General features: G+C 51.4%; 2 protein-coding genes and 1 pseudogene across 3 annotated transcripts in view; 2 read left to right on the plus strand and 1 right to left on the minus strand.

Moving 5' to 3' along the window:
* Positions 1 to 1,636: 1,636 nt before the first annotated feature.
* Positions 1,637 to 21,129, plus strand: part of LOC308052349 (olfactory receptor 14A16-like) — a gene marked incomplete at its 5' end in the record, with an annotated part of 255,248 nt that continues 235,755 nt past the window's right edge. Inside the window, one exon of the mRNA XM_080364432.1 lies at positions 1,637 to 2,876. Coding sequence (XP_080220558.1) covers positions 1,637 to 2,578 — 942 coding nt within the window. The 3' untranslated portion in view covers positions 2,579 to 2,876. The remainder of the gene's footprint in view (positions 2,877 to 21,129) is intronic.
* LOC308052324 (olfactory receptor 14A16-like) lies at positions 9,196 to 10,130 on the minus strand (annotated as a pseudogene). Its single transcript has one exon. The product of its transcript is annotated as an olfactory receptor 14A16-like (transcript).
* LOC308052325 (olfactory receptor 14A16-like) lies at positions 20,026 to 20,958 on the plus strand (the record flags this gene model as incomplete). The annotated part of the gene is made up of 1 exon (XM_080364414.1): positions 20,026 to 20,958. One exon carries the CDS (start codon positions 20,026 to 20,028, stop codon positions 20,956 to 20,958), a length of 933 nt encoding a protein of 310 aa, XP_080220540.1.

Here is a 21,129-nt window from a genome sequence, read left to right on the forward strand (position 1 = left end):
GTCTTTTCAGTTTCCTCTCCCAAGGGCTGGGGGGTGCAGGAAAGGATGAGATGAAAATGAGCTTTTATGCTTAAACAAGTCACGGAGACTCCTGAACTGCAACTGTTAGTGATCAGTACATCTGCCAGGAGGCTCATGACATCCCTTCCCCACTCCTCTGCCTGTGCACAGCACCTACATCGCCTTGGCTGGACCCGTCAGCCTTAGTCTGACCTGTCCTGTTGTCCAGCCTGCAGACAGGAAGATGCCCCCAGGCAGTGCCTGTGAACAGGCAGGATCTGTAGGGCCAGGGGGAGGGCACAGAGGGTGGGATGGTCTGTGAGCACTGACAGGGAACAGACATGGACAGGGAAACACCTCCCAGGGGGAGAATCTCCAGGCAGCAGGGAAATGATCAGAAAGGAGAGGAAACCAAACCCGGAATTGTTATGGGAGGGAGAAGAGAGCAAAGTCCCTGTGACCCCCTGCAGGTCAGATCCCTCCTGTGAGCAGCCCCCTGGCCTCCTGTCCCACCCAGCAAAGCCTCTGCCCTCAGGGCCGGGGGCTCCAAGGCATGAAGCAGCTCCTGTGCAGCCAGAGCTGCAGTTCCTCTGCAGAGCACAGGGGCTGAGAGCAGCTGCCCGGCACTGTTGGTGTCTGGGAGGTGGCTGCACAGCTGGGGAAGGGGGACGCTGTCTGAGTGCCCGGCTGCCTCTGCCCTGGCCTCTCTCACCCCCACCCTCACCACATTTTCCTTCTTGCTCCCCTGCTCTGGGTCACTGCTCTTGGGATCTTGTTCTTGCTGTCAGGCTCTCTGGGGATGGCAGTTTCAGCTGCAGAGTCACAGCCTGATCTTGGGGGTCCTTTCCTGCAGGTGTGTCCATGGGCACACGTGTCCCAGCTTTGCTCTGACCTGTGGGCTGTTGCCAATGCAGTCTGTGGGGCTGGGGAATGAGGCGTGTGTGTCCTGGGCTAAACGTTGGGTGCTGAGACCTTAGGAATGGATGAGACTTGTCATGGTCTGAGGTGGGTCCCTCTGCTCTCAGCAGTGCCTGGTGGCTTTTCCGGGTAACATGGGAGTGTGATCAGCCCCCATCTCAGAAAGGTGCCATCACAGGGCAGCTGGAGCAGGACAGAGGGACAGAGCAGCTGCCCTCACTCTGCACTGACCCACAGGCACCCTCTGGTCTTGCAAGACTCGCTCTGTTCTCCCTGAGTGCAGCAGAAATGCTGAGGGTTTCTGACACCCAACAACACTCTGCAGTAAATATGGGGGGATATGTAAAAAAAACTGGAACTCCTAAACTGCCTTCACCATCTCTGTTCCCTGTCACTGGGAAAGCAAGTGCTGACAGCCCTTCTGTTTTAGTAGCACCAGGACAGTCCCCACTGTTCCCGTGGCCCCACTTCTCCAGAGCTGGGCTGACTTATCGACGGCCCATGGGCAGAGTCCCTGCTCTTGGTTGCACATTTTCCAGCCCCAAGCAGGGCTGCAGCCACAGTGCTGACAAAGGTACTCCTAGAAAAACACAAGAGTGTCTGTGTGTGACAGGGGAGGGTCTATGGGAGTTGGTTTGATTTTTATTATATAACTCTGCCCTGGATTTTCGCTGTCTTTTTTTTTCTCATGACAGCGCCCTGTGCTCAGGAAAAGCAAATGTCCAACAGCACCTCCATCATCCAGTTCCTCCTCCTGCCCTTCACAGACACACGGGAGCTGCAGCTCTTGCACTTCTGGCTCTTCCTGGGCATCTACCTGGCTGCCCTCCTGGGCAACGGCCTCATCATCACCACCATAGCCTGGGACCAGCACCTCCACACCCCCATGTACTTCTTCCTGCTCAACCTCGCACTCCTCGACCTGGGCTCCATCTCTATCACTGTCCCCAAATCCATGGCCAACTCTCTGTGGGATTCAAGAGTCATTTCCTATGCAGGGTGTGCTGCCCAGGTCTTCTTTGTATTTTTCTTGCTTAGTGCAGAGTATTCTCTCCTCACCATCATGTCGTTCGACCTCTACGTTGCCATCTGCAAACCCCTGCACTACGGGACCCTCCTGGGCAGCGGAGCTTGTGTCCACATGGCAGCAGCTGCCTGGACCACTGGGTTTCTCAATGCTCTGCTGCACACGGCCAATACATTTTCACTGCCCCTGTGCAAGGGCAATGCCCTGGGCCAGTTCTTCTGTGAAATCCCCCACATCCTCAAGCTCTCCTGCTCACACTCCTACCTCAGGGAAGTTGAGCTTCTGATGGTCAGTGTCTGTTTAGGATTTGGCTGTTTTGTGTTCATTGTGGTGTCCTATGTGCAGATCTTGAGGGCCGTGCTGAGGATCCCCTCTGAGCAGGGACGGCACAAAGCCTTTTCCACCTGCCTCCCTCACCTGGCCGTGGTCTCCCTGTTCCTCAGCACTGGCATATTTGTCTACCTAAAACCCTCATCCATTTCCTCCCCATCCCTGGATCTGGTGGTGTCTGTTCTATACTCGGTGGTGCTTCCAGCAGTGAACCCCCTCGTCTACAGCATGAGGAACAGGGAACTCAAGGAGTCTATAAGGAAAGTGATGACTGTTCTCTTTTCCAAAGCTGTAATGAAGTGACCTCCTGCTTCTGCATGTCACTTGTAATGTAATGTTTTTACATAGTTCATCCTGAATTCTGTACCTTTTGTGGTGTTTTTTGTTTTTATTGTTTTTGTTTTGTTTTTTTTTTTTGGTTCTTGTTGTTTTTTTTTTCTCTTCGATGTTGCTTTTCTTGGTTGTATTAATGCTATCCACAAGCAAAATTACGTCTTCTTATGGCTGTGTCCATATCTACCTGTCTGGTGTGTCCCATAGTCTTTGTGTAAATAAGAACCCGTACTCTCCATGTGTATAAAGTGAAATAAAGGACCCCGCAGTGACTTGTTTGCCCAGAATCCTCTCTCTGGGATCTCTGGGGCTGCAGGAGCCATGTCTGTGTGCATACTATTATCTGGTCAGGCCCTGGGCTATGGGGAGGGGGATGGATGGGTTCGGTATTATGAGGTCAGCTGAGTCTCAGACACTCATAATCCAGTCAGAATCATGTGGCTGTGAAGGGATAGTGGGGTCAGTTCTGTGTCTGGAGGTGACAGCCCAGCAAAGAGAAAAAAGAAGTCTACTTGGAAGGTGAGGAATGGATATGAGGAGGAAGAAATGTCACTGGAAGGGCAGTGCTGTGGTGCAAGAGGTGACCCAGAGGGAGCTGGATCAGCCCATGGTTTGTGTTCCGAAGAGCAGCCGGTGAGGGTGCAGACACATGAGGAGGAGCACTCCAGTGAGGAGAGCTTTTCACTCACAGTGTTAGTAGAAAATGTATTTCACAAATATGAACAAGGTGAGGAAGCGATATGGGTGTCTGCAGCCTGTGGGAAAGAGGGGCACGGGTAGGACTATGTAGAACACGGTTCAGTCTTTGTCAGGTCCCGGGTGCTAAGGAGGGTGATGGGTGTGTGTGGTATTATGAGTTCAGTTGTGTCTCAGACACTCATAATCCAGTCAGAATCCTGTGGCTGTGAAGGAACAGTGATGTCAGTTCTGTGTCTGGAGGTGACAGCCCAGCAGCAGGGACATGGCTGGGAAAGAACCTCTGCCAAGGTACCCACAGGCTCTACCCAGGAAGAGCCCTTGGAGATGGGTTGTCATGTCCATCCCACCTGAGAAAATGACAGGACAGCAGCAGGAACATGGTCGTGTCTGTCAGAGAAGCTGAAAGGCCAGCAGCACTCAAGGGATTTAGAAGACCATGGCGAGGTGACTTCTCTATGGTCAGGTAAAAAAACACAAGAAGCCTGATGATGGGATTCTCTGCATGAAGAGCAGTTTCTGAGGTGGCTGAGCTTCCCTTGGAAGTGGGAAGAGGCAGGAAAGATGACTTGGAAGGTGAGGAGTGGATATGAGGAGGAAGAAATGTCACTGGAAGGGCAGTGCTGTGGGGCAAGAGGTGACCCAGAGGGAGCTGGATCAGCCCATGGTTTGTGTTCCAAAGAGCAGCCAGTGAGGGTGCAGACACAGCAGTGAAAGTGCAGAAATGCTGGGGTCAGAGCAGGTGGAAAGCAAGATGGGTGTCTGCAGCCTGCAGGGAAAGAGGGGCAGGGGCAGCACCGTGTGGAACAGCCTGTGGTGGAGATGGCAAAGGGCGCTGTAAGGCTGGAGGGGACCCACAGAACCCAGGTCTCTGTCCCCTTGGACAGGGCAGTTGTCTCTGCCACTGACCCCCGGAGCAGACATGTTGTCCTCATGGCACTGGGGCCTCGCTGCCTCCTTGCAGCCCCATGGGGAAGCTGGAAGTTGTTGTCCCAGTGTTGTCCTTCCCTGGGCCTTGCACACCCACATCCCACGGTCCCAGGAAGAGCCCTGAGCCATGTGTGAGGGACAGGATCCCCCTTCCCATTGCCTGTGTTATTGTAGGATTCTATGAATCTTTTCCTTGGAGAGCTCTTTCACATCAGAATAGACAGAGGAAGATGAAGAAAAAAAAAAAGAGGCAGAATCAGAGATGTAAAATGCCACAGAATAAATACAGCAGCTCCTCTGAGGAACGTTTCTTCACTCAAACCCTTGATAGGAAATCTATAGGATACATTTGATGAGAGCAGCTCAGTTTGATCTGCTCACACACTGGACCACAAGGAGGGTGATGGTGGGTACGAAGTCATGTGGTCACTTGTGTCTCAGGAACTCATAGTCCAGTAGGAACCAATGGGTGTGGAGGGCACTGTGAGGTCACTTCTGCCTCTGCAGGGGATTGGCCAACAGCAGGAACATGGCTGGCAAAGGACTGTGAGGTCACACACACAGACGAGCAATGGGACCCAATCAGCATGGCTTGATGAAAGGCAGGTCCTGCTTGACCAGCCTGATCTCCTTCTGTGACAAGGTGACCGCTGAGCAGATGAGGGAAAGTCTGTCGTGGGCAGTGAATGCGCCACACGGGCTGTGGGTGTTGTGTCCTTAGACTGCAGTGAAGCCTTTGACACCGTGTCCCACAGCATCTCCTGGACAAGCTGCAGCTCGTGGTCTGGATGGTGTATGTGCGATGGAGGGCTGGACCAAAAGAATTGTGGTGAACAGAGCCAAATCCAGTTGGCGTCCGGTCACAAGTGGTGTCCCCAGGGCTCGGTATTTGACTCAGTTCTATTTAAGCTTTATCAATGATGTGGATGAGGGGATCGAGTGCACCCTCATTAAGTTTGCAGATGACACCAAGTTGGGTGGGAGTGTTGATCAGCTGGAGGGTGGGAAGGCCATTCAGAGGGATCTGGACCCGCTGGATCATTGGACTGAGGCCATTTGTATGAGGTTTGACCAGACCAAGTGCCGAGTCCTGCACTTGGGTCACAACAACCCCAAGCTCAGGGAAGAGTGGCTGGAAAATGGCCTGGTGGAAAGGGATCAGGGGCTGTTGGTCGACAGCAGCTGAACATGAGCCTGTGTGTGCCCAGGTGGCCAAAAGGGCCACCAGCATCCTGGCTTGTATCAGGAATGGTGTGGCCAGCAGGACTAGCGTGATTGTGCCACTGTTCTCAGCGCCGATGAGGTCGCACCTTGAATCCTGTGTTCAGGTTTGGGCCCTTCATCATAAGAAGGACATTGAGGCACTAGAGAGAGTGCAGAGGAGGTGACGAAGCTGCTCAGTGCCTGGAGCACAAGTGTGATGAGGAGCGGCTGAGGGAACTGGTGGGTTCAGTCTGGAGAACAGGAGGCTGAGGGGAGACCTTCTCGCTGTCCACAACTGCCTGAAAGGAGGTTGAACATGGAAGAGAAGAAATGCCCTCAAATTGTTCCAGGAGAGATTCAGATTGGATATTAGGAAAATAATTCTTCCTGGAAAGGGCTGTCAGGCATTGGAACAGGCAGCTCAGGGCAGTGGTGAAGTCACCATTCCTGCAGGGGCTTATAAGATGTTTAGACGAGGTTCTTAGGGACACGATTTAGTTCTAGATTTAGGTTGTGGTTGGACTCAATGGTCCTGAGGGTCTCTTCCAACTAAAATAATTCTATGATTCTCTATCATCACCTGAAATATTCTTCTATCACATCTTCTAAGTGCTCTTCACATATCTGCCTCTTCACCTACAGTCCTGAAACTTCTCTAATTAGATGCACAAGTGTTGAACACTAATTGTAAATGATGAAAGAACCATGGCTCTATCAGTCTGGTCTGATACCTGCCCGTCCCAGGCAAACACCTCAGGTACATGTGGGGCTCTTCAGGTTTGCACTGGGTGCTTATAGTGAGACCATGGAGCTCAGCCCAAAAACCTGAGAACTCCCCTCAATACTGAAAACCAAACCCAACCAAATTGAACTAAAGCAACAACAACAACAAGAACAAGAAATTTCCACTTTTTAAATCAGATTAAATAATTCAATATTTCCAGTAAAATGTCTGCAGAATTTCTACCCTGCCAAAATATGAATTTTCAGCATGTGTATGGACTGTGGGAGATGACACGTTGGCCTTTCCCTGTGCTTGCAGTGCCAGAACTCTGTCTATCACTACGTATATTTGATCCCCTGGACACCCAGGAGTTTCCAGCTGTCCTTACCCAGCTCACCGTGTCTGAACTCATCTCTTCAGAAGCCTGTCTGCACATTTGCACTTTCCATCGCTCCCCAGAGGTTCTTCCCCTCTCACTCTTGGCTCATTCAGAGCCTCTCAGCTCTCACTCTGCTTTGAGCTTCAGGCAGGTCAAGTCTTTCAGCAGTTGCTCTCGTACTCCCTACAGGCAACTCTTCAATTCTGGCAACGGACCTCGCTGGAAACTACTTAATTTAACCACAGAACTGAGAAACATCATTAAGTTCTATTGTGTTATCCTTTTTTTTCCCCTTATTTGTTTCCTCTAATTAAAAATTCCCTGGTGCCTGTTTACATCCAGTTGTCTAAGGAAACATGAAGCAATTCCTGCAAAGAAGCTGTAACAATCAGTGCGAACTTCAGTGCAGAATCTGATGGAAAGAAATGTGCTGGAAATCCCAGGGGCCAATGAGCAGAACAGGGAGTTTGGGGAGCTGGTTATAGATTTCCTGCTAACAATCTGAGCAGAGAAACATTCTTCACAGAACTGCTCTGTTTATTTGACACCTTTTAGGTCTCCTCCTCTGCCTGTATTTTTAGTTTCTTGTTCCTCCACCTCTTCCTTCTTCCAAAACGTTTCCAAGGGAAAGATTCCTGGAATCACAGAGCAGCTCAGGTTTGAACATCATCTTGTCTCACTGTCCTGCTCAGGGCAGGGTGACCCAGGTGAGGTTGTCCAAGGCCTCTGCCCAGCTTTGCACCATCCACTGAGGAGCTGAAGGTTCACTGTGTCACATCATACAGGGGGAGAATAGAGACGTTCAACAGTGTTGGCCCAAGTGCTGGTCCCTGAGGGATCCCACTGGTAACTGGCTCTGTGGGCACTTTGTACCACTGGCGACATTTGGGCTTCATCATCCATCCAACTTCCCATCCAGCATTCACTTCTTTACCCAGAGAGCACCAATCACATTATAAGGACACCACAGGAAACCATGTCTGACACCTTGTGAAATCCCATGTGCACAACCTGTCTTTGCTTCCCTGCCCATTTGGGTTCAGCAATCCCTTCCCTGTTTTCCAAGCGCCTGGACATGGCTGCAGGAAGACTTGTCTTATTTCCTTCCCAGGGACAGAGGTAGGCTCACTAGCCCATAATTCTCCCAGTTCTCATTTCTGCCCTTCTTAAGACAGGTTTGACAACTGCCTTTTCCAAGGACCTGAGTACCTCTCTGGTTGCTCTAACACATTTGAGACCACAATCCCGACTCACGGGTAAGGACAACATAGCAGACAGGAGCATGTGAGATTGATCTGTCTGGGCCAGTGAGGTTTGTTCTGGAGTCACATACAGAAATGTCAGTGTCTGTCAGGTGTCCACATCTGAGCTGGTCTCATGAGCTCCTTATGCACCCAGAGATGTTCAGAGACAGAGTCTGTCCCTATTACACACAGTGGCAGAAGTCACAGTGTCCCTCTGGACTCCTGTTGCCACTCCCAAAGGATGGGAGACACCTCAGCCCTGTGGTGTGTCACCTGCTCTGCACTCGTCTGACATGTCCCACGTCGTGAGGAATGGACACAGGGACATTGGTTAAAGGAAGCACACCCCATTGCTGCATTCAGTTTCCATGCAATGTTTTTGCCAATGAGAAATGACCTCGAGACCCTGTCTGTCCCACAGGCCATCATGGAACCCCAAGGAATAGCTGATGGTGTTTGTGCTGACTCAAGTTCGTGTCAACTCATGTACCTGTTCTGCATGCTCACATCCCATCTGTACAATGCAAACATGGGTTTCTGACCTACTCATTCAGTGTAATTCCATGGAGGGACAAAGACTTCTGAGCTGGGGTGAGAGGCCAGTGCTGGAAATGGTGGTTGTGAGGGGCCAGTCCATGGTGATTGACCTGGGGCTCCTTCCACGGGGTGTCCAGTGCACAGGGGCACAGCCCAGCCCTGCTCTGCTGGTCCTGCAGGTCTCTGGCAGGAGCCTGGCTGTGAGAGGACACTGCTGTGTGCCAGCCCTGCACACACACACTGTGCAGCTGCACGCTGATGTTTCATATGTGGCCACTTCTGTAGAATAACCTTGAGAGAAACTTTGCAAGAGGATATAAACCATCATGCACCGCCCAAAGAAGATCACTTTTCCTTGTGCAAGTACTGTTACTGAGGCCAGCTCTGTGACAGCAGTGCCCATTGCCTGTCCCTACCTGCGCCCACAGCACTGACACACAGCAGGACGGTGACCAAGCTGCCAGAGCACTCAGGCCTTGCACCAACACCAGGGATGAGAAGGAGAGTGTGGAGTGGAACCAGAACAGCTCGGGAAGAACAAGCGCTGCTGCTCCCTGGCAGGGCTGACATGCGAGAGATCTTTTCCCCTCCTCCCATGAACAGGAACTGTCTCTGCAGCTCCAAAAGGCCTTGCAGGAAGGGTATAGTGAAAATCAAGTCTCTACAGGACCATTTATTTTGTCTAAATACAGAAAGATCATGGCTCCTCATTTACACAATCAGTGGTTATAAAAGAAAAGCAGACAGTGATTTAGAAGGGGCATGACAATATTATCACAATTTAAAAAATGCGAATAGCAACAGAAAATATAGATGAGAGGCTGGATCTGTAACTAGTTACATTAAAACTGCCATGTAGAAGCAGATGGGCAGTTTATTTCTTCAGAACACACTGAGCTATGAGTTTGCACAGAGCATCCTTGAGCTCCTGGTTCCTCATGCTGTAGATGAGGGGGTTCACTGCTGGAGGCAACACCGAGTACAGAACTGACACCACCAGGTCCAGGGAAGGAGAGGAGATGGAGGGGGGCTTCAGGTAGGCAAACATGCCAGTGCTGACAACGAGAGAGACCACAGCCAGGTGAGGGAGGCAGGTGGAAAAAGCTTTGTGCCGACCCTGCTCAGAGGGGATCCTCAGCACGGCCCTGAAGATCTGCACATAAGAGAAAAGAATGAAAACAAAACACCCAATTATTGCTAAGAGACTAACCACAAGGAGCTCAACTTCCCTGAGGTAGGAGTGTGAGCAGGAGAGCTTGAGGATGTGGGGGATTTCACAGAAGAACTGGCCCAGGGCATTGCCCTTGCACAGGGGCAGTGAAAATGTATTGGCCGTGTGCAGCAGAGCAGTGAGAAACCCAGTGGCCCAGGCAGCTGCTGCCATGTGGACACAAGCTCTGCTGCCCAGGAGGGTCCCGTAGTGCAGGGGTTTGCAGATGGCAACGTAGCGGTCGTACGACATGATGGTGAGAAGTGAATATTCTGCTGTAGCACAGAAAAAAAAAAAAAAAAGATCTGAGCAGCACATCCTTTGTAGGAAATGGCCCTCCTGTCCCAGAGGGAAATGGCCATGGACTTGGGAACAATGGTGGAGATGGAGCCCAGGTCGAGGAGAGCGAGGTTGAGCAGGAAGAAGTACATGGGGATGTGCAGGTGCTGGTCCCAGGCTATGGTGGTGATGATGAGGCCGTTGCCCAGGAGGGCAGCCAGGTAGATGCCCAGGAAGAGCCAGAAGCGCAAGAGCTGCAGGTCCTGTGTGTCTGTGAACGGCAGGAGGAGGAACTGGGTGATGGAGCTGCTGTTGGACATCTGCAGCCTCTGGACACAGAGCACTGACCAAAGAAGAAGAGACAGTGGCTATATAGGGGAGATTTCTCTGAGGAAAATCAAAGCCATTTCTCACACACCCTTCCGTGCTCCACCCCCTTGTCCTTTTCCAGACCTTCCTCCAGCTCGGTGTTTGAGCCCAGGGTGGTGCTGGCTGGAGGTGCCGTAAAGAGCAGACACTGTGCCCGCTGGCTGCCGAGGAGTCAGCCCTGCTCTGCAGCAGGGGGCATGGGAACGGGGGGCAGGGGATGGAACTGAGATTGAGCTGTGTCAGATACCCAGGAAATGTCTCAGCCTTCCCTAAGGTTTCAGCACCTCACGTATAGCCCAGGACACATACGGCTTCTTTGACAAACCCAACGGCATTTTATCTGTTAGAACATCTCTGTGGTTCTCCATGGGTCTTTCAGATAATGCACAGATGCTGTAGGACAAGTTTGCATCCTGGAGGGTAGTTCAGAACTTGGAAGGAAGCTGTCAGGAGATATCCAGTGTCTTAATGATGGCATTAGATTGAGGGAGATTCAGCTCATTCCCCAGCCCCACAGACTGCATTGCCCACAGCCCACAGGTCAGAGCAAAGCTGGGACACGTGTGCCCATGGACACACCTGCAGGAAAGGACCCCCAAGATCAGGCTGTGACTCTGCAGCTGAAACTGCCATCCCCAGAGAGCCTGACAGCAAGAACAAGATCCCAAGAGCAGTGACCCAGAGCAGGGGAGCAAGAAGGAAAATGCGGTGAGGGTGGGGTGAGAGAGGCCAGGGCAGAGGCAGCCGGGCACTCAGACAGCGTCCCCCTTCCCCAGCTGTGCAGCCACCTCCCAGACACCAACAGTGCCGGGCAGCTGCTCTCAGCCCCTGTGCTCTGCAGAGGAACTGCAGCTCTGGCTGCACAGGAGCTGCTTCATGCCTTGGAGCCCCCGGCCCTGAGGGCAGAGGCTTTGCTGGGTGAGACAGGAGGCCAGGGGGCTGCTCACAGGAGGGATCTGACCTGCAGGGGGTCACAGGGACTTATCTCTGTGCTCCTTCCCATAACAATTCCGGGTTCGGTTTCCTCTCATTTCTGATCATTTCCCTGCTGTCTGGAGATTCTGCCCTGGGAGGTGTTTCCCTGTCCATGTCTGTTCCCTGTCAGTGCTCACAGACCATCCCACCCTCTGTGCCCTCCCCCTGGCCCTACAGATCCTGCCTGTTCACAGGCACTGCCTGGGGGCATCTTCCTGTTTGCAGGCTGGAAAACAGGACAGGTCAGACTAAGGCTGACGGGTCCAGCCAAGGTGATGCAGGTGCTGTGCACAGGCAGAGGGATGGGGAGGGGATGTCATGAGCCTCCTGGCAGATGTACTGATCACTAACAGTTGCAGTTCAGGAGTCTCAGTGACTTGTTTCAGCATGAGAGCTCATTTCCATTTTATTCTTTCCTGTACCCCCCACCCCTTGGGAGTGGAAACTGAAAAGACAGGCTCAGGAAAGCTCCTTATCTGTCTGGTAATCCTTGCAATGATCTTTTCATTGGGGCATCCACTTGGAAAAATCCTGCAGGTGATCTGGAGCTGTGAGCAGCACCAACCCACACAGCACCCTCTCCACAGTAGAAGCACCTTTCCTGCCCTTATCAGGGATGCTCCTTCCCCCCACAGCTTCTCCCCACAGCACCCTGGGGATCTCCCCGAGACAGGGACCATGCTCTGCAGAACAGCCCTGGGCACTCCTGGGTGCTCCCCCTTCACTCATGCTCAGCAGAAGGTGTCGTCATTCCCTGTCCCTCTGACAGTGCAGCAGGGAAGCCCTGCTCTGGAGTGTGTTCTTCTCCTCTACAACAGAGATATTGTGAGAGAGACCTGAAAGATAAATTGTAAATTGTGGGATGTACGAGCTTAGGGTCTCCCTCCAGGAAATGCAGCTGCATTGTCCTACAGCCAGAGACTTACCGTGTTAGAACTGTGATTTGTCTCATTGAATCCTCAGCAACCAACCCCCTACATTGCCTTTCTGCTCTCTGTGCCTGGCTCCTGTGCCCTCGGTGCTGCAGGCAGAGCCCTCAGCCCTGCTGCGTGTGCAGAGGAGCTGCTCCTGGGCAGAGCTGTCTCTCTGCAGCGCTGCCGCTGCCATGAGCTCCCTGTGTCCCAGGAGCCCAGCCCAGCTCAGCAGCACAGGAGCAGCCCATCATGTCCCTTTCTCTGTCCCCTCTGGGCTCCTCCAGGTGTCCCTGGGGCTCCAGGGGCACAACTTCGAAGTTGAAGTAATCAGTGATGTTGATTCTCTCTGCTCTGAAGAGACACATCATTGGTTTTTTTGTATTAAACAATGAATTAGTAGGAGAATCAACTTTTCTAGTCCCATCATTAGACAGGATACTAGCAATATTACAGCAAAGAATCTAATACCTCCAAGCCGGGGGAGGAATATCTTCAGTTGAATGACTTCAGGCATTTTGTTCTCATTTTATACTCCTAGATCTAGGGAGACATTCATCAGTCTATGGCCATGTCATGTCTGTGCTCTGATTCAAAGCCTTTGCACACATGGGCTCTTGGACACTTGGTACCAGGTTTCTTGTGCAGGTCAGAGCTGGACTGGTGCCACAGCTGGGGTGGCTCAGCCCAGATGTGAGGCCATGTCCTCAGCCAGGGACCTGACTGGGGAGCTGGAGCTGTCAGTGCTGCAGACAGAGCTGTGACACGGGTGGAATGAACTGCCAGGCAGGGTGGCAGGAGTGAGTTCATCTGGTCCTCAAGGACAGCAGCAACAGTCCAGATCAAAACCCAGTCTAAACATGTAAAGAGGTTTACGCAGGGTGGATTGTGCCTGTCCATCCTCTTCCCTATCTGTGAGGAAACGACAGAGTTGCTGGATGTGGGGACAATAATTATGGTATTTTACTTGCAATTCAGCAAGACATCCATCATTATCCCCTGCAATATTCATGTGTCCAAGGCAGGATATTATCGTCTGCTTTGATGTTCAAGTAAATGGCTACAAAGCAAGCTGGATGGTTGCGCTTAGAAGGACAGTAGGTGAAAGGAGAAACATTCCAGTCCTGTGAACACTCCAGCACTGGAAGCTGTTTCCCAGGAGTGCGCACCCACTCTGTCCCAGAAAGTGACCAAGATGTGTTTGGATAAAGCCCTGAGCAATCTGGTCTGACCCTGCTGTGAGCAGGAGGTTGGTCAGGATGCCTCCTGAGGTCCCTTTGAGCCTGAATGACGCTGTCCTTCCTTCCCCTTCATGTTTTCCATTTAGGGACAGCTCTCAGGTGCTCCCTGAGAACATGAATAATTCAGAGAAGGTCTAGGGCTGCATTACAAGTGCCCTCAAAAAGCCCTGACCACAACTTTTCCATTCTTTCTCTTTTGCCCTGAGCCAAGATCTTCTTTTTTGCTGTCCTAATGCCCTTCCAGAAAGAACAGCCCATGTTGTTAACCCTTTCAGAGCAGGTTGCTCAACAGATGTCAGCATCCATGTACAGAGTCTGCACATCAGCCAGGCAGCAAATCCATCATTATAGAAATGGAGACGAGGCTCTTGGCCAGCTCCCTGCAGCGAGCAATTGGCACAACTTGTCTGCTGAGATTCCAGGGAACACCTGAACTTTAAGAACCGAGAAGTTTTAGCCCTCACTGAGTATCCTGGTTCACCACCCATGTGGTGCTTCTGGCTTTGAAGAGAATCAAAACCAACTTCTTGACTGGGCTAGTTCCATTTTACATGGTGCCAACCAGGGCAGATGAAGGGGGCTTATAAATCCAATCTCTGCTGCACAGGTGGGACTTCAGAGATTAGAAATATAGGGAATGATGTTGTGTCAGTGCACACCACATAAAGATTCTGGCTTCCTTTGTGCCTTTTCACTAAGCTGGGATCTGTTCCTTGGCTTTCATTGGCTACAAAGGAAACAACTCCCCTATGCCGCCTGCCCCTCACACCAGAGAAAGAAAGGAGAAAATGTATGGAAGAGGAATGAACTGGGAGAAATTCTGACCAAGAGGTGTATTCTTTCAATAATAAAAAAGGTAGAAGTGAGAGAAAGCACTATTCTAAGTACTTCGTACAAGAGGCCAACTACTGTAACACAACATATATTTTGAGAAGTGAGAATGACTGCTGGGAGCTTTAGTTCCTCACCATAACCAAGAATACGGAGTGTTCTGTTACTGTTATTAGTGATAGTAACATTATTCAAAAACATCCTTGAAAACGTCGCTGTGATGCCTTGGCTCCAAAGTTCAGCCCGCTCAGTGTTTGACAGGACTGCTTCAAACATCTGTGACCCAAGTCTTTTACCCAAGGAAGGGAAAAACTTCCAGTGCAGGCACCAAACCAGTGCCCAACCTGCCTGGAGAGCCAGGACAGTTGTGCTACACAAGAGCGACCCTTGACAGAAGCTACGGTTATTGAGAATTGAAAATATTTAAACTCCAATCATAGAATCACAGCATTATAGAATCATTTAGTTGGGAAAAGACACATAAAAACATGGAACTCTAACATAAGAACTCCACATAAGAACTCCAACAATAAAACATATCCCTAAGTGCCACATCTGCACATCTTTTAAATACCTCGAGCAATGGAAGCTCCAATCCTGCTGTAGTTGGACATAAGATACTGGTCATGGCTGTGAGTTCAGCCCTCGCTGGCAGAATGTCTCACATCCTCACTGAGGAGGGCAGGGGGCTGGGAGATGGGAGCACGTTTCAGTTTCCAGATCCCAGCACAGAGCCCAAACCATCCTGCCCTTGGACTCTGGATCCCATTTCCTGAGATGCAAAGCTCGCGGCCTTCTGACGATAATTATGTTAAAGGCATGAATAATCCTTCAGGGGCTTCTGTAATTTGTCTAGGAATGTCAGTTTTTAAAGAAAAATAAAAGTTTAACATGCTTATATTTAAATATCTGCTAAATAGTTCTCTGCATCCATGGTAGCCCCTCTGACAATGACAATTAAATAGTTATTGGCACTGTAAGGCTCCATACCTCATCCACAAGCACACATCTAAGTGGTTCAGATGACGGGTGGTCTGACAAACGTCACCCTTTGTGTCCCCAGGTGATGGACACTGCTCATGTGCCTCTGCAGAGAGTGGCAGGAGCTGGATCCCCTTCTCGGGACAGACTCCTTCCAGGAGAGACACAGACACAGGGGAACTCATCGGGGCTTTATGGCATTTCACTGGGCATCAGTTTTGACATATTGGGTGCTGTCCTGTGACTGCCCTTTCTGCACAAATGGTCACACAAACACAACCATTTAGTGAAGCATGGTCATAAAGGGCTGTTATGGACAAGAAAGCTCACCGTGAACTCTGCAGAGAGCGAGGAAGTTCATAATAAGCACCAGGAAGATCCAAGAAGCTCGAGGCCTCTTCTGAAGAGCGGGAGGCCTGAGCAGCCGTGATTGGCCATTGTAGGTGTGGGAGAGGGTGTGAGATTCAAACAAGTTTTGGACTGGGACACTGAGGTTACTGGTGACCATTGCCAGGGGTATGAAAGAACCTGGATGACTTATAAGGAATTCACGGGCATTTCCAACTCCACAGAAAACCAGAGCCTTGCAGTTAAAGCAACAGCACTTGACATAAACACCACCCCCAAAACACAAAACATTCACACTGACCAAAGGAAAAGCCTTGAAAAACATTGGAGAAAGATCTACCAGGTCCCAGGGGTCAGGGCTCAGCCATTCTGGTGATGAACAAGCATCAAGGGCTGACATGGCATCAGAGCCACCTCCACACGGCCCTCATCACCTGGAACCAGTGTCTCCAAGTCTTCCCTTCACCAGCCTCCAGGGACAAGGACCTGCACTGGTTGTTTCCTTCACAGCTTTGTCAGTGATGCTCCTTCATGGGGTCCAAACACCCTCAGAACTTGGGGTTTGCTTCTGCCTTTCACTTAATTGGAGGTTTGTTCATTCTTTCAGTAGCTGCAGTTCAGGATAACGGCACCAGAGGGCTCATTAACATCGGAAATGTTCTTAATAGCCAAGGCTCTGTGCATCATTTTCCTAAAGGCTTCAAGTCTGCTGTGGTTGATTAGGGAGATTTCAGGAACAGACAAACAGAGACCATTTCCATAATAAATAGCAATAAAGCCAAATTTCTTCTATTCCCTTCCCTGCTCGCATTTCCCTCCCTTTCCAGAACAGGTGGTCTCAGCAGACTCCAGTTCATATCGATACGGAGCGTCTTCTGGTAAAGACTGAATATATCAGAACAGTGGGTGCCTAAATCACCATGTGAGCGAGGAGATAGTCCAGGACAGCTCAAGAGGAGTCACACTCCTCTGGACCAAGAGGTGAGTGTCCCTGGCAATCTCAGGTGCCACAGCACAGTGATACTTGTGTTCAGGAGCTGGTCAAGTGACCCATCTCCTGTTCTGTAACGGTGTCTGAGTTTGCTCAGGTCACCCCTGACTTGAGCCCCATCCACTGCTGGGTGTTCTCCAGACTCCTGCCTTCAGGAACAAAGTCCCAGGAGACCTTGCTGGTGAAGATGGAGGCAAAGAAGCCATGAAGAACCTCAGTCCTGTCTGATTCTACTCTTATGAAGTTCAGCAGCAGGCCCACGTTCACCCTGTCTATTCTCTTACTGCAAGTGAAGCTCTGTCAGCTCATCTTGCTGCCCTTCCCGTGCAGGTATCAAGTCCAGGGCAGCTTTGTCATCATCCCTACATCAATGGACAAGGTTTCTAAATTCCTCCTTTGCAGCTTCTCCTGCTCCCACCTCCTGTGTGCTGCCTTTGTGCCCTGCAGCTCCATCACTGCAGAGGAGGAGCCTCATGAGATAAATGTTTCTGTTCATGGGTACTTGGAGAGATTATTCTTGTGCTTGGAGCAGCCTGTCCTGTAAGAATTATCAGATTTCCTGAGCTCCTTCACCCTTCAGATCTACTTCCATATCTCCACTTTGCCCACCATCCCCCAGTATGTCAAAGTCTTCTCCTCTGGAATCCACCAGCCTGTGCTCTGCTGCTGGCCTTCCTCCCTCCCCTCTGGTGCCTGGGACCCCTCTGTGTTCTGCTCACAACAGTCAAGGCGGACAATGATGTTCACATCCCTCACCAGGGTTTCCTTGTTTCCCAGTTCAAGATTAAGCTGAACATCACCCGTGTTGGCTCACCAGGCAGACATGTTAAGCAGTTGGCCCAAGATCCTCTGGAGTGTTGGCACCTGCCACTTTGAATGGTCAATGAATGCCAGGGCAATTACAATTCCCCATAGGAACCTGCTCATTGACTGGTGACTTTCTTCAGTTGCCCACAGAAGATCTTTTCCATTCCTTCTCCATTATCAAGTAGTTTGCCAGAAATAACGCATTGTCACCCTGTGCTGGGTTTACATGGCAAAGTCTTGGAACTGAGAGTGAGTGTGGGTGTGCTACAGTTGTCACCTCTCTGACAATACAACAGGAGTTTGACCAACGTCAGACAGAGCCGATTTAAGCTGCTCCAGGATGGACCCACTCCTTGCCCAATCTGAGCCACTCAGTGATGCTGGCAGCACCTCTGGGATATTGTATTTGAGAAAGGGTAAAAAACGCTGCACAACAGCAGGTGGGACAGAGGAGACAGGAGATGGGAGAGGAAAGCTCTGCAGACACCAAGGTCATATCCCATAGGACCCAAGCAGGTCCCTCAGCAGGCCAAATCCTGCTCTCCTGAAATCCTGCTCTTGGCCTTGTTCTCATCTCCCAGGAGCCTCAGCTCCACTTGCCCATCCCTGACTGTTCCATCCTGACCAACTCTTTCTGGTTTATAAGTGTGAAGTCCCACAGGGCACCTCACCCCACTGACTCCTCAGTCACCTGTGTCAGGAAGATGTTGTCAATGAGCTCCAACACTCTCCTTGTCCCCAGCCAGGAACCTGGGAGGGGTGGGACCATAGTCCTGCCCTTGACCTTGCACAGCCCCAGATCACACTGTCCCAGGGAGGAACCTGGGCAATGTGGGAGGGACAGGATCTGACTCCCCAGGGTTGGGGGTCAGGGCTTAGTCCTTTGGTTAATGAAACGCATCCAGGTTTACTCAGCATCAGAGACACCTTTACTTTGCTTTTCCTGACCTGTCATCAATGCCTCCAGTTTTCTGATCTAACCAAACTCTGGGGTCAGTTTTTCAGTTTTGTCCCTCAGTGGGACCCATGTATATTACAGGAAACTTTGGAGTTTGCATCTGAGTTTGACTTCTTGAGAAGTTTCTTCATGTTCCCCTGAGGGTCTGAGGTTCATGGACTCAGCACCAAACCCACCAGAGGGGTCATTAAAGTGCCTTGGGCTGCTCCTGTGCTGCTGAGCTGGGCTGGGCTCCTGGGACACAGGGAGCTCATGGCAGCGGCAGTGCTGCAGAGAGACAGCTCTGCCCAGGAGCAGCTCCTCTGTACACGCAGCAGGGCTGAGGGCTCTGCCTGGGGATCTCAGCAGACGAGCAAGGCAGAGAGAGATTAAAGGTGGTCAGGACTGGAGGATGATTGAGAGCTCACTGGAGGAGAAACCTTTGCAGCCCTTGCCATGGTAAGTCTCTGGTGCAGGGCAGTGCAGCTGTAGCTCCTGGAGGCATCTCCTGAAACTGGCACAGGCACAGCTTGTGGGATCTGTAAGGATGGGGCTCTTGTCAGGCCATGTTGAAGAGCTGTGAAGCCGGGGGAGCACCCAGGGGTGCCCAGGGCTGTCCTGCAGAGCAGGGTCCCTGCACCCCAGGGCTGTGCCGGACAGGGACTCTGCCGCCTGCCAGGGTCAGCGCTCAGCCTGCCCGGGAGATCCCATGGCAGCAGCTGTGGGGGGAAGGAGCGACCCTCGGCAGGGCAGGCAGGGAGCTTGTGGGGCTGAAGGGGGCTGTGTGGGTCAGGGCTGCTCAGAGCTCCAGATGCCCCCACAGACGTGGCACAGGGTCCTTCAGAACAACGATATCAATACAGGAACAGCTGCCAGGGAAGGAGTCTGTGCTTTCAGTTTTCCACTCTTGCTCGTCTGGATGTGCAGTGGGAGATGGGGATTTATTTCTCTCTTTGGAGCAGACACTGAGACCCCAGTTCTCGTTAGGACGTGTCTGAGCTGCTCCTGAGCCCCTGCACACACAGAGCTGCCCCTGGGCAGTGCCAGGAGGTGTGAGCAGGACAGAGCTGAGCACACAGCGCGTGGGACGGGGTCTATGACACTGACAGGGAGCAGACCAGGGACAGACACACAGCTGCAGGCAGCACAGACATGGGCAGGAAGAGATAACTGCTATCAGAAATGCTGGGGATGGGATTTAGGAACGTCACTCACATCCTTTCCAGTGCAGACACATTTCCCAGTGCAACCCCTGGTCTCCTCTCCTCCCCAGCAGACCCTCTGCCCCAAAGCCATGGGTTCCAGGTCACAAGTCTCCACCTCAGCAGCTGGACCTCCAGGTGAAGGGTTCCTGTAATGTGGTACACAAAAAAGGTGCTAAAAGTACTTGCTCTCCAGTGTCATTATGTGAGTGGCAGCAGCACAGCCGGGTCAGGAGAAGGTTCCACAACATGCCCGTCTGCCTTTCTGTCCTTGCTTTATTTTCTGGTAGCACTGCAGTGTCCTTCCCTGTTTCTCCACCTGTCCCTGGTGCGTGTGCTCTCTGGGGTTGGGGTGCGAGTGTGGGTCAATTTTTGTTCTGAAACCAATTCAGTGGATCTTGCCTCACAGGTGTGTTAATGGAAAACAGATGCCCAAGCTGCATTTTAAACTGTGATGAATAGTTTTTCTCAATTGGTAGAAAGAGAGAATGAGCGGATACATCCCATCATCAGGGAGGGGTTTTTCCACGAGAAACAGCATGTTTATTTTCCTCAGAGAACTCTCTCATAACTTGTCACTGTCCTTTCCTCTTTGCACAGGTCCTCATGCCCACAGCAGCCCATGTCCAACAGCAGCTCCATCACCCAGTTCCTCCTCCTGCCGTTCACAGACACACGGGAGCTGCAGCTCTTGCACTTCTGGCTCTTCCTGGGCATCTACCTGGCTGCCCTCCTGGGCAATGGCCTCATCATCACCACCATAGCCTGGGACCAGCACCTGCACACCCCCATGTACTTCTTCCTGCTCAACCTCGCCCTCCTCGACCTGGGCTCCATCTCCACCATTGTCCCCAAATCCATGGCTAACTCTTTGTGGGACACCAGGGTCATTTCCTACAAAGGATGTGCTACACAACTCTTTCTGTTTGGCTTTTTAGCTTCAGCAGAGTTTTACCTTCTCACTATCATGTCGTACGACCGCTACGTTGCCATTTGCAAACCCCTGCACTACGGGACCCTCCTGGGCAGCAGAGCTTGTGTCCACATGGCAGCAGCTGCCTGGGCCACTGGGTTTCTCTATTCTCTGCTGCACACGGCCAATACATTTTCACTGCCCCTGTGCAAGGGCAATGCCCTGGGCCAGTTCTTCTGTGAAATCCCCCACATCCTCAAGCTCTCCTGCTCACACTCCTACCTCAGGGAACTTGGGCTTCTTGTGATCAGTGTCTGTTTAGCACTTGGCTGTTTTGTGTTCATTGTGGTGTCGTATGTGCAGATCTTGAGGGCTGTGGTGAGGATCCCCTCTGAGCAGGGACGGCACAAAGCCTTTTCCACCTGCCTCCCTCACTTGTCCGTGGTCTCCCTGTTTGTCAGCACTGTCGTGTTTGCCTACCTGAAGCCCCCCTCCATCTCTTCTCCGTCCCTGGACCTGGTAGTTTCTGTTCTGTACTCTTTGGTTCCTCCAGCAGTGAACCCCCTCATCTACAGCATGAGGAACCAGGAGCTCAAGGATGCTCTGTGGAAACTCATAACTGAGTGTTTTCTGAGGCAATAAACTGCTCATCTGCTTCTGCATAGAAGTTTAAACGTAACTTGCTACAAGTTCAGCTTGTCATCTGTATTTGCTGTTGTTGTTGGCATTTTATTATTCTGATAATGTTGTCATCCCCTTTCTAAACCACTGGTTGTGTAAATGAGGAGCCATGATCTGTGTGTATTTATACAA

Source organism: Nesoenas mayeri, assembly GCF_963082525.1.
Source record: "Nesoenas mayeri genome assembly, contig: SCAFFOLD_40, whole genome shotgun sequence".
Taxonomy (NCBI): Eukaryota; Metazoa; Chordata; class Aves; order Columbiformes; family Columbidae; genus Nesoenas; species Nesoenas mayeri.